The 11,617-nt window shown below is 66.3% G+C and overlaps 2 protein-coding genes and 1 long non-coding RNA gene across 4 annotated transcripts in view; all 3 read right to left on the bottom strand.

Moving 5' to 3' along the window:
* Positions 1–39: 39 nt before the first annotated feature.
* On the bottom strand, positions 40–5,038 carry MYL6 (myosin light chain 6). 2 transcript variants are annotated; one of them, XM_071419688.1, is made up of 7 exons: positions 4,912–5,038; positions 4,601–4,628; positions 3,348–3,491; positions 2,247–2,420; positions 835–912; positions 694–734; positions 40–254 (listed from the first exon to the last, which is right to left on the bottom strand). In XM_071419688.1, exons 1-6 carry the CDS (start codon positions 4,912–4,914, stop codon positions 706–708), a joined length of 456 nt encoding a protein of 151 aa, XP_071275789.1. In that variant the 5' UTR covers positions 4,915–5,038; the 3' UTR covers positions 40–254; positions 694–705. The 2 variants fall into 2 exon arrangements, with proteins under 2 accessions (XP_071275789.1, XP_071275788.1); XM_071419687.1 differs by lacking the exon at positions 694–734.
* LOC139586377 (uncharacterized) lies at positions 1,225–1,792 on the bottom strand. The gene is made up of 3 exons (XR_011677722.1): positions 1,731–1,792; positions 1,283–1,309; positions 1,225–1,240 (listed from the first exon to the last, which is right to left on the bottom strand). It is a non-coding gene; the product is annotated as an uncharacterized lncRNA (long non-coding RNA).
* A 725-nt stretch (positions 5,039–5,763) lies between the features above and the next one.
* ESYT1 (extended synaptotagmin 1) overlaps positions 5,764–11,617 on the bottom strand; it is a 16,120-nt gene continuing 10,266 nt past the window's right edge. Inside the window, 7 exon segments of the mRNA XM_071419656.1 lie at positions 5,764–6,816; positions 7,261–7,310; positions 8,154–8,259; positions 9,156–9,287; positions 9,971–10,063; positions 10,810–10,973; positions 11,428–11,609. Coding sequence (XP_071275757.1) covers positions 6,783–6,816; positions 7,261–7,310; positions 8,154–8,259; positions 9,156–9,287; positions 9,971–10,063; positions 10,810–10,973; positions 11,428–11,609 — 761 coding nt within the window. The 3' untranslated portion in view covers positions 5,764–6,782.

Below are 11,617 nucleotides of genomic sequence, written 5' to 3' on the forward strand. Positions count from 1 at the left end.
GTCTGTCTGGAAGGTGGGGAGGGGGCACCACGACCACTCTTGAGCCTTTCTCTGATTTTATTTGATGCTGTGGAGCAATAATTTAGCCGGTGGGGCTGAGGGGAGGGCGCTCGGGGGTGACAGAAAAATGAGGGAAAAAGGCACAAAATCGAGTGAGGAGGGGATGAGATAATGAGATAATGAGAGGGGAGAAGGGGGAGTGTACAAAATAATGGGGAGGGGTCTTCATCCACTCAGCACCATCCGGACCAGCTCTGTGGAGAGAAGAGAAAGAGGAGGGGATGTGAGGAGGGGTCTGCCGAGCCCCCCAACCCCAAATCCCGGAGAGAAGAGGCAGGAAAACCAAAAGTCAAAAACGGCTGAAGAGCTCAGGGAGGACCCAGCAGCCCCGAGGGAGGGCAGGGGGGGGGCTCCTTCCTGCAGCCCCCTCCCCAAAACCAGCCCTGGCACGCAGGGGGGGCTCCATGCAGAGAGGGGCATGCGAGGGGGGAGGACCAGGCAGCCTTTTTTAAATTTTTATTATTTTATTGCATTGTTTTTTGGGAAATATTAAAAAAAAAAGAAAAAAAAAAGACACCAGGGCGCAGCAGGAGGAAGAAAAAAACAAAAAAAAAAAAAAGGAAGGAATGAGAAAAATTTCAAAAAAAAAATTAAAAAAATTGAGGAGGGGGCTCGGGGAGGGGGAGGCGTTACCCCTGCAAGGCGTCACCCTGACAAGATGTGTCTCACAAAGGCTGGGGGGAAGGAACAGACATGATGGTCAGGGAGGGGGTGGGGACGTGGGTGACCCCCCCGGGACCCCCCCAGGACCCCCCCGGGACCCCCGGGCCTCACCCTCGTAGTTGATGCAGCCGTTGCTGTCCTCGTGTCCGGCCACCAGCTGCTCCACCTCCTCCTCGGTCATCTTCTCACCTGGGGACAGCGGGGTCACCTTGGGCTGGGGGGGCACTTGGGGGTCTCCAGGGATGGGGGGGGGCACTCGGGGGTCTCCAGGGATGGATGGGGGGCGCTTTAAAACCTCAGGTTGGGGTCACCAGGATCCTCCTGGCAGCACCTCTGGGACCCTCAGGGTACCCAAACCTCCCCATGGAGCATTCCTGGGACCCTCAGGGTGCCCAAATCCCCTCCTAGCAGCACCTCTGGGACCCCCAAAGTACCTTTGGGACCCTCAGGGCACTCAGACCCACCCCTGGCAGCACCTCTGGGACCCTCAGGGTACCCAAACCCCTCCTGGGAGCACCTTTGGGACCCTCAGGGTGCCCAAATTCCCCCCTGGCAGCACCTTTGGGACCCCTGAGGGTACCCAAACCTCCCCTGGGAGCATCTTTGGGACCCTCAGGGTACCCAAACCTCCCCTGGGAGCATCCCTGGGACCCCTCAGGGTGCCCAAATCCCCTCCCTCCTAGCAGCACCTCTGGGACCCCCAAAGTACCTTTGGGACCCTCAGGGCACTCAGACCCACCCCTGGCAGTGGCACCCAGAGCCCCCTGGCAGCATCTTTGGGACCCCTGAGGTACCTTTGGGACCCTCAGGGTGCCCAAATTCCCCCCTGGCATCACCTGCAGGACCCTCAGGGTACCCAAATCCCCCCTGGGAGCATCCCTGGGACCCCTCAGGGTACCCAAACCCCTCCTAGCAGCACCTCTGGGACCCCCAAAGTACCTTTGGGACCCTCAGCCACCCAAATCCCCCCCCTGGCATCATCTGCAGGACCCTCAGGGTACCCAAACCTCCCCTGGGAGCATCCCTGGGACCCTCAGGGTAGCCAGAACCCCCCCTGGCAGCACCTTTGGGACCCCCAACACTCCAGAACCCCCCATCTCACCACCTCCAGAACCCCCAACCCCCTGAGACCCCATTTAGGAGACCCCACACCTTGGGGGCTCCATTCCCCACCCCCCTGAGACCCCCCCAGACCCCCCATTTAGGAGACCCCAACCCCCTGAGACCCCCAATTGCGAGGTCCCCAACCCACTGAGACCCCCCAGACCCACATTTAGGAGACCCCACACCCAAACCCCCAGGACCCCACACCTTGGGGGCTCCATTCCCCACCCCCTGAGACCCCCAGACCCCTCATTCCAAGAGGTCCCCAGACCCCTCATTTTGAGCTCCCCACACCCCTGCACGCCCCCAGACCCATTTCGACTTCTCCACCTCCCTGAGACCCTCCAGACCCCCCAGTTTCAAGATCCCCACCCCCATTTCGGGGTGCCCAGGCCCCTGCAGCCCCCCCAGCCCCTCACCCAGGGTGACGAGGACGTGGCGGATCTCAGCCCCCATGACGGTGCCGTTGCCCTCCTTGTCGAACACCCTGAGCCCCTCCACGTAGTCCTCGAAGCAGCCCTGGTCCTTGTTCTTGGCGATCGTTTGCATCATGGGCAGGAACTGCTCGAAGCTCAGCGTCTTCACGTTCATCTCTGAGCACGGGAAGGGTGGGTGGGGGGATTTTCCAGGGGGTTTACAAGGGTGGGGGGCTTTTCCAGGGGGTTTTGCGGGAGGGGAGGCATGGGGTTGAGGGTTTGAGGGTGGGGGTCTCATTGGGGGTAAGTGCTCAGGGGTGAGGGTCTCTGGTGCTGAGGGTTTGGGGCTGGGGGTCTCTGGTGTTGAGGGTTTGGGGGTGGGGGTCCCACTGGGGCTGAGAATTTGGGGTGAGGGTCTCTGGTGCTGAGGGCTTGGGGATGGGGGTCTCACTGGTGTGGGGGGTTTGGGGTCTCACTGGTTCTCTCTGCAGTGCTCAGGGGTGAGGGTCTCTGGTGCTGAGGGTTTTGGGGTGGGGGTCCCACTGGAGCTGAGGGTTTGGGGTTTAGGGTCTCACTGGTGCTGAGGGTTTGGGGCTGGGGGTCCCACTGGAGCTGAGGGTTTGGGGTTTGGGGTCTCTGGTGCTGAGGGTTTGGGGCTGGGGGTCCCACTGGTGCTGAGAATTTGGGGTGGGGGTCTCTTTGGGGGTGCTCTCTGCAGTGCTCAGGGCTGGGGGTCTCACTGCTGTTGAGGATGTGGGGTGGGGATTGGTTGGGTGAGGGGGGGTCTTGGTGTTGGGGTCAGTTTGGGGGTGGGGGTCTCTCTGGTGCTGAGAATTTGGGGTGGGGGTCTCTGGTGCTGAGAGTTTGGGGTGGGGGTCTCACTGGTGCTGAGGATTTGGGGGGGGTCTCAGTGTTGGGGTCTCACTGGTGTGGGGGGTTTGGGGTCTCACTGGAGCTGAGGGTTTGGGGGTTTGGGGTCTCACTGGTGCTGGGGTTTGGGGTCTCACTGGTTCTCTCTGCAGTGCTCAGGGGTGGGGGTCGCTTGTGTGAGGGGGGGTCCTGAGGGGGGCAGCAAAAGGGGGGGATCCCCCCCTCCCCACTCACCATCGCTTTTGGGGTTCCCCAGCACCTTCATGACCTCGGCGTTGGTCGGGTTCTGCCCCAGCGCCCTCATCACGTCCCCGCATTGGCTGTACAGGATCTTCCCGTCCCCCGTGCGGTCAAAGAGCTGGAACGCCTCCTTGAACTCTGCCGGGACCCCCGCGTCAGGCTGGGGCTACCGGGACCCGCCGGGACCACCGGGAACCCCCCCGGGACCACCGGGAACCCCCCGGGACCCCCCCCCGGTCAGTGCGAGACCACCGGGATCCCCCCGGGACCAGCCCGGGACCACCGGGAACCCCCCGGGTCCTGTGGGACCACCGGACTCCACTGAGGCACCAGGACCACCGGGACCCCCCCCAGGGTACCGGGACCCCCCCTGTATCAGTGCCGGGACCACCGGGACCCCTCCCAGGTCAGTGCCGGGACAACCGGGAGCCCCCCGGGACCCTCCCTGTATCAGTGCCGGGACCATCGGGGCACCGGGACCCCCCCTCAGGGACCCCAAACACAGCCGGGACCCTCCCTCAGTTTCAGCAGGGCCGGGACCACCGGGACCCCCTGTGACAACATCACCGGGACCCCCGGGGCACCGGGACCACCGAGTCAGAAACTCCGGGACCTCCGGGACACCGGGGCCTCCGGTTTGTTCCACCGGGACCCCAGAGCCGCATCCCCGGGACCCCTCAGACCCCCGGTCGGGTTTCGCTCCCCGGTAGGATCCGGTTTCCCGGTAGGATCCGGTTCCCGGTAGGATCCGGTTTCCCGGTGGAACCCGACCCGGGGCCGGGATGCAGGAGGTGCCGCCGCCCTCGGGGGATGCTGCCCGTGCCCAGCGGGTCCCGTTCGGAGCCCGGCGGGTCCCGGGGCACCGGGAGCGCTCCGGAATCCGCCGGCCCCGCCCCGCAGGAATGCGCGGCCGGCGCGCGCCATGCCCATATAAGGGCAAATTGCGCAGGAGGGGCCCGAACCCCCCCGGTCCCGGTTCTGTCCCGGTTCTGTCCCGGTTCCGGTCCCGGTTCCCATCCCGGTTCCGCACCCCCGGCCCGGTACCCCCCGGTGCCCCCGGTGCCGCATCCCCCCCATCCCCCGCTCCCAACGGGGACTTTGCCCCGGAAAGGCCCCGCCCGAGGCCGCGCAGGAAGCGCCGGGGGCGGCGGCGGCGGGAGCGGCCCGGGGGGGTCCCTCCGCCGTGCCCGGTGCTCGCTCCCGGTACCCCGGTGTCCGGTGTGCGGTGTCCGGTGCCGGTCACTCACCCGCGGTCTGTTCCTCCGAGAAGTCGCACTGCGGGGAGAGCGGCGGTCAGCGCGCACCGGGATGGGAACCGGGAACCGGCGGCGGCATCCCCGGTGCACGGAGCGGCCGCCCGCGCTCGGTGCCCGCCCGGTGCCCGCCCGGTGCTCCCGGGACCTCCCGCGCCATCCCCGCCCCGCTGCGACCCCCGCCCCGCGCCCCCCGCGCATCCCCCGCCCGCGCATCCCCCGCGGTTCCCGTTCCCGGTTCCGCTCCCGGTTCCGCTCCCGGTTCCCCTCCCGGTGCCGTTCCCGGTGCCGTTCCCGGTGCCCACCATGGCGGCGGCCGCTCCCGTCCGTTCCTGCTCCTTCGGGCGTCACCGCGCGGCTGCGTCACGGCGCTAATGAGGGTGTTAATTATTCATGAAGGAGCGGGGCGGGGCATCGGGGGGACACGCCCCCTTTCCAGCGGGGAATGTTTTGGCTATAGATGGGCACGGAGATGGCACCGCCACCCCCCCATGGGGACATCGCAGAGGGGACATCGCAGAGAGGACATCGCAGGGACACCCCCATGGGGACATCGCAGAGGGGACACCTCAGGGGACACCTCAGGGACATCGCAGAGGGGACAACACAGGGGACACCCATGGGGACATCACAAAGGGGACATCACAGAGGGGACAAACACAGGGACACCCCCACGGGGGACATCAAACTGGGGGACACCTACAGGGACACCCCCATGGGGGACATCACAGAGGGGACATTGCAGAGGACACCCACAGGGACACCCATGGGGACATCACAGGGACATCACAGAGGGGACACCCCCATGGGGACATCACAGAGGGGACAAACACAGGGACACCCCCACGGGGGACATTAAACTGGGGACACCTCAGGGGACACCTCAGGGACATCACAGAGGGGACATCAAAGAGGGGACAGCCATGGGGACATCACAGGGACATCACAGAGGGGACACCTCAGGGGACACCTCCACGGGGACACCCCAGGCCGAGGGGACACCCCCATGGGGACAGTACAGAGGGGACAAACACAGGGACACCCCCATGGGGACATTACAGAGGGGACACCTCAGGGACACCCACCCCCATTCTGGGGCCAATCCCACAGGGGACACCCCCAGGGACACGCCAAGGGTGACAGATGGGACAGCGAGGCCGTGTCCTCCCTCCTTTATTAGCGCGGGCAAGGGGAGGGCGTTGCACGGCGGTGGCGGCAGCGCGGTGACAGCCCGGGGACAGCCCGGGGGTGACAGCCCGGGGACAGCCCGGGGGCGGCACGGTGGTGGCATCGCAGCAGTGGCCTGGTGGTGGCATCTCGGGGACATCCAGGGACATCCAGGGACATCCCAGTGGTGACATCCCAGTGGTGACACCCTGGGGACATCCTGGGGACATCCAGGGACACCCGGTGACATTCCAGGGACATCCTGGTGGCACCCAGTGACATCCTGGTGGCACCCGGTGACATCCCAGCAGTGACACCTTGGGGACATCCAGGGTCATCCTGGTGGTGACATCTGGGGACACCTTGGGGACATCCCAGCGACGTCTGGGGACATCCTGGTGACACCCGGGGATGTCCTGGTGATATCCCGGTGACATCCCAGTGACATTCGGGGACATCCCGGTGATTTCTCGGTGACATCCAGGGACATCCCAGTGGTGACATCCAGGGACATCCCAGTGGCACCCAGTGACATTCAAGGACATCCCGGTCATGTCCCGGTGATATCCCGGCAGTGGCACCTTGGGGACACCTTGGGGACACCTTGGGGACATCCCAGCGGTGACATCCCGGTGATACCCTGGGGACATCCCAGTGACATTCGGGGACATCCCGGTGGTGACATCTTGGGGACATCCTGGCGATAACCCGGGGACATTTGGGGACATCCCGGTGGTGACATCCCGGGGGTGGCATCTTGGTGGCACCTTGGGGACAGCCCCGGGGGTGGCAGCAGCGGCTCCAAGAAGCGCCCCCGGTGTGGGGGGGTCACAGAACCCCGGGGGTCTCTCGGGGTCCCTTTTTGGGGGGGGGGTCGCAAGGCACCAGAGCTTTTGGGGGGGGGGGGGGTCGCTGGGGGGGGTCCCAGCACCTCTTTGGTGGGGGGGGGGGGGGGGTCCCGAGCCCCCCCCGTGTGTGGGGATTTGTGGGGGGGGGGGGGTCCCCAAATTCAGGGGAGGCTCCGCTCGTCCTGCAGCTCGTACCTGTATGGGGAATGGGGAGGCACATCGGAGACCCCTCCCCACATCAGAGACCCCCCCCACATCAGAGACCCCTCCCTGCATCAGAGACCCCTCCCCACATCAGAGACCCCTCCCCACATCAGAGACCCCCCCCACATCAGAGACCCCTCCCTGCATCAGAGACCCCTCCCCACATCAGAGACCCCCCCAGCACCCCCCAAACCCCCTGAGGACCCCCCAGAACCTTCCTAGAACCCCCCAGGACCCCCCAAACCTTCCCTGGGACCTCTTCAGGACCCCCAGACCCCCCCAAACCTCTTCAGGAGCCCCTCAGGACACCCCAGTCCCTCCCCAGGACCCTCTGAGGATCCCCAGACCCCCCAAACCCCCCCCATGACCCCTTTAGGGACCCCCAGACCCCCCAAATCCTCCCCAGGACCCCTCAGGACCCCCAGCCCCCCTCACCAGCGCGGGTCCCCCTCGCTCAGATCCACCTGGGCCAGCTCCAGCTGCAGCTGTGGGGCGGGGGGGGGGTGGAGAAAAGGGTCTGGGGGGGCTCCAGCGGCACCCCCAGAGCCCCCAAACCCTCCCCAAAACCCACTGGGGACCCCTCAAAACCTTCCCCAAACCCTCCCCAGGATCCCCTGGAAACCCCCAGACCCCCCCAAATCCTGAACCCCCAATCCCTCCCCAGGACCCCCCAGCTCTGCCAGACCCCCGAACCCTCCCCAAATTCCCCCCAGCATCCCCAAAACCCCTTGGGGACCCCCAGACCTCCCCAAAAACCCCACTCGGCACCCCCAGACCCCCCAAACCCAAAGGCCCCAAGCGCTGCCCACGACTCCCTGAGGACCCCCAGACCCTCCCAAAACCCTCCCCAAAACCCCCTGGGCACCCCCAAACCCTCCCCAGGACCCCCCGAGCATCCCCAGGACCCCCTGGGACCCCCCAAACCCTCCCCAAACCCTCCCCAAAACCCCTTGGGGATCCCCAAACCCTCCCCAGGACCCCCCGAGCATCCTCAGGACCCCCTGGGACCCCCCAGACCCTCCCCAAACCCCCTTGGGCACCCCCAGACCTCCCCAAACCCTCCCCAAAACCCCCTGGGCACCCCCAAACCCTGCAAACCCTGAACCCCCAAACCCTCCCCAGGACCCCCTGAGCATCCCCAGGACCCCCTGGGACCCCCCCAAACCCTCCCCAAAACCCCTTGGGCACCCCCAGACCCTGCAAACCCTGAACCCCCAAACCCTCCCCAGGACCCCCCGAGCATCCTCAGGAGCCCCTGGGACCCCCAGACCCCCCAAACCCTCCCGGGGATCCCCAAACCGTCCCCAGGAGCCCCGGGACCCCCGGACCTTGCCCAGCGTCTCCTTCTCCCGGGTCACGAAATTCACCGAGGATTTCACGGTGGCCTCGAGGCGGCGCCGCGGGGCCTCCTCCGGGGGCAGCTCCCACTCGAACCTGGGGCACCGACAGGGGCTGGGACCCCCGGGACCCCCAAAAACCCTCCCCAAAATCCCCTGGAAACCATCGGGACCCTCCCTAAAACCCCCTCGGGACCCCCAAACCTTCCCCAAAATCCCTCAGGGGACCCCCAAACCCTCCCCAAAACCCCCTTGGAACCCCCAAACCTTCCCCAAAATCCCTCTGGGGACCCCTCGGGACCCCCAAAACCGTCCCCAGAATCCCTCTGGGGACCCCCGGGACCCCCAAAATCGTCCCCAAAATCCCTCTGGGGACCCCCAGGACCTTTCCCAGGACCCCCGGGACCCCAAATCCCTCCCCAAAATCCCCTGGAAACCCCCGGGACCCTCCCTAAAACCCCCTCGGGACCCCCAAACCCTCCCCAAAATCCCTCTGGGTACCCCCAAATCCCTCCCCAAAATTCCCTGGAAACCCCCGGGACCCCCAAACCCCTCCCCAAAATCCCTCTGGGGACCCCCGGGACCCCAAAATCCCCTCGGGACCCCCGAACCCTCCCCAAAACCCCCTCGGGACCCCCAAACCCCTCCCCAAAATCCCTCTGGGGACCCCCGGGACCTTTCCCAGGACCCCCGGGACCCCCAAACCCCTCCCCAAAATCCCCTGGAAACCCCCGGGACCCCCAAACCTTTCCCAAGACCCGTCTGGGGACCCCCCGGGACCCCCAAATCCCTCCCCAAAATCCCTCTGGGGACCCCCAGGACCCCCCGGCACCCCCAGACCACCCAAATTCTTACCCCCCAAACCCTCCCCAGGACCCCCTCAGGACCCCCAAACCCGAAGCTCCCAGAGCTCCAACTCCTCCTCAACCACCCCCAGCCCCCCCAGGTCAGTGTGGGACCCCCCGAGACCCCTCCCCAGGGCCCCCCCCTCACCTCTCATTGAACTCGGGGTTCAGGGTCCGTTTCTGCACCCCCGTTTTGCGCTTGGTGGCGCGGCTGCGCTCGGGGAGCAGCGCCAGGGACACGTAGGGGTCGGGCAGGTCCTTGGAGGCCGCCCGCAGGTCCCTGGGGAGGTTTGGGGGTGCTCGGGGGGGGCCCCAACATTGGGGGGGGCTGGGGGGGTCCTGGGGATGTTTGGGGGGGCTGGGGAGCGTTGGGGGTTCAGGGTTTGGGGGGTTTGGGGGTCCTGGGGAGGGGTTGGGGATTCAGGGAAGGGTTTGGGGGTCAGGGTTTGGGGGTCCTGGGGATGTTTGGGGGGGCTGGGGAGGTTTGGGGGTTCAGGGTTTGGGGGTCCTGGGGAGGGGTTGGGGATTCAGGGAAGGGTTTGGGGGTCAGGGTTTGGGGGTCCTGGGGATGTTTGGGGGTTCAGAGTTTGGGGGTTCAGGGTTTGGGATTCCTGGGGAAGGTTTGGGGGGGTCCTCAGGGGGTTTTTGGGAGGGTTTTGGGGTCAGGGTTTGGGGTTCCTGGGGGTCCTCAGCGGGTTCTGGGGAGGTTTGGGGGGTCCTGGGGAGGGTTTGGGAGTTCAGAGTTTGGGGGGTTCTGGGGATGTTTGGGGATTCTGGGGAAGGTTTTGGGGTCACGGTTTGAGGAGGTCTGGGGGTCTTCAGGGGGTCCTGGGGAGGTTTGGGGGTTCAGAGTTTGGGGGTTCAGGGTTTGGGGGTCCTGGGGAGGGTTTGGGGTTTCGAGGTTTGGGGGGTCTGGGGGTGCTGGGGTGATTTTGGGGGGATCTGGGGGGGTCTGGGCCTCACCTGCAGCTGTGCACGATGGCCACGAGGCGGCGCTGCTCGCGCTGGAACCGGAGCGAGAGCAGCACCCGGGGCCCCTGCGTGGGCTGGGGGCGCCTGGGGGGGCGGGAATTCGGGAATTTGGGGTGCGAGACCCCCCCCGAGCACCCCGAGCCCCCCAAAATCCATCCCTGCATCTCTGGGGGGGGCGGGAATTCGGGAATTTGGGGTGCCAGACCCCCCCGAGCACCCCGAGCCCCCCAAAATCCATCCCTGCATCTCTGGTGGGGGCCGGAATTGGGGAATTTGGGGTGCCAGACCCCCCCCCCCCCCCCCCCGCTTCTGAGCCCCCCAAAATCCCTCCCTGCATCTCTGGGGGTGTTGGGAATTTGGGGTTGCAGCCCCCTCCCCACCCAGCACCCCAAAAACCGCCCCTTAACCTTTGGGGTGGGTTGGAAATTTGGGAATTTGGGGGCTTTGAAATTCGGGAATTTGGGGTCTGGGGGTGTTGAAATTCGGGAATTTGGGGTCTGGGGGGGTTGGAATCTGGGAATTTTGGGCGGTTTGAAATTCGGGAATTTGGGGTCTGGGGGTGTTGAAATTTGGGAATTTTGGGGGGTTTGAAATTTGGGAATTTGGGCTCTGGGGGGGTTGGAATCTGGGAATTTTGGGCGGTTTGAAATTCGGGAATTTGGGGTCTGGGGGGGTTGGAATCTGGGAATTTTGGGCGGTTTGAAATTCGGGAATTTGGGGTCTGGGGGTGTTGGAATCTGGGAATTTTGGGCGGTTTGAAATTCGGGAATTTGGGGTCTGGGGGTGTTGGAATTTGGGAATTTCGGGGTGCAGCCCCCCCCCGTTCCCACCTGTCGGCCGGCACCAGGCGCTGGCGCAGCCCCCCCGCCCCTCGCTGCTCATCTTCCTCCCCCCTCGGCTCCTCCTCCTCCTCCTCCTCCTGGGGCCGCTCCGGGTCCCCCCCCTCGGGGCCTCTCCTGGCCGCCCCCTCCTCAACCTCCAGCGGCACCAGCACCTGCGGGGGGGGGCTGGGGTCAGGGGGACCCCCCGAGGGACCCCCACCCACCCCTGGGGACCTTCACCCATCCCTGGGACCCCCACCCAGCCCCTGGGGACCCTCACCCACCCCTGGGACCCTCACCCATCCCTGGGACCCCCACCCACCCCTGGGACCCCCCGAGGGGCCCCCACTCATTCTGGGGGACCCCCACTCATTCCACGGGACAGTTTGAGGTCGGGGAGGGGTCTCTCCTCGCCCCCCCCAGCCCCCACCCACCCCTGGGACCCCCACCCACCCTGGGGACCCCCACTCATTATGGGGGGGAGTGCTGGGGTCAGGGGGTCTCCCCTTGCCCCCCAACCCCTGGGGGACCCCCCACCCACCCACCCCGGGGACCCCCACTCATTCCAGGGGACCCCGCCCCACCCCAGGGACCCCTCCCCATTCTTGGGGACCCCCCCGCACTCACCCCGAGCTGCGCCCTGAGCAGGATCCGCCCCCCCCCGGCCAGGGGCTCCCACCCGTCCGTGCCGAGCCCGGGCCGGGGCAGCAGCCGCGCCAGGGGCAGCGTCAGAGAGCCCAGGGCAGGCCCCGCCTCGGCCCGGACCTGCGGGGAGACCGGGCCCGGTCTGAGGGAAACGGGCAGAGACCCTGCCCCA

Source organism: Agelaius tricolor, unplaced genomic scaffold (genome assembly GCF_023055355.1).
Source record: "Agelaius tricolor isolate 1412-34295 unplaced genomic scaffold, bAgeTri1.0.p SCAF_114, whole genome shotgun sequence".
NCBI classification, from domain to species: Eukaryota; Metazoa; Chordata; class Aves; order Passeriformes; family Icteridae; genus Agelaius; species Agelaius tricolor.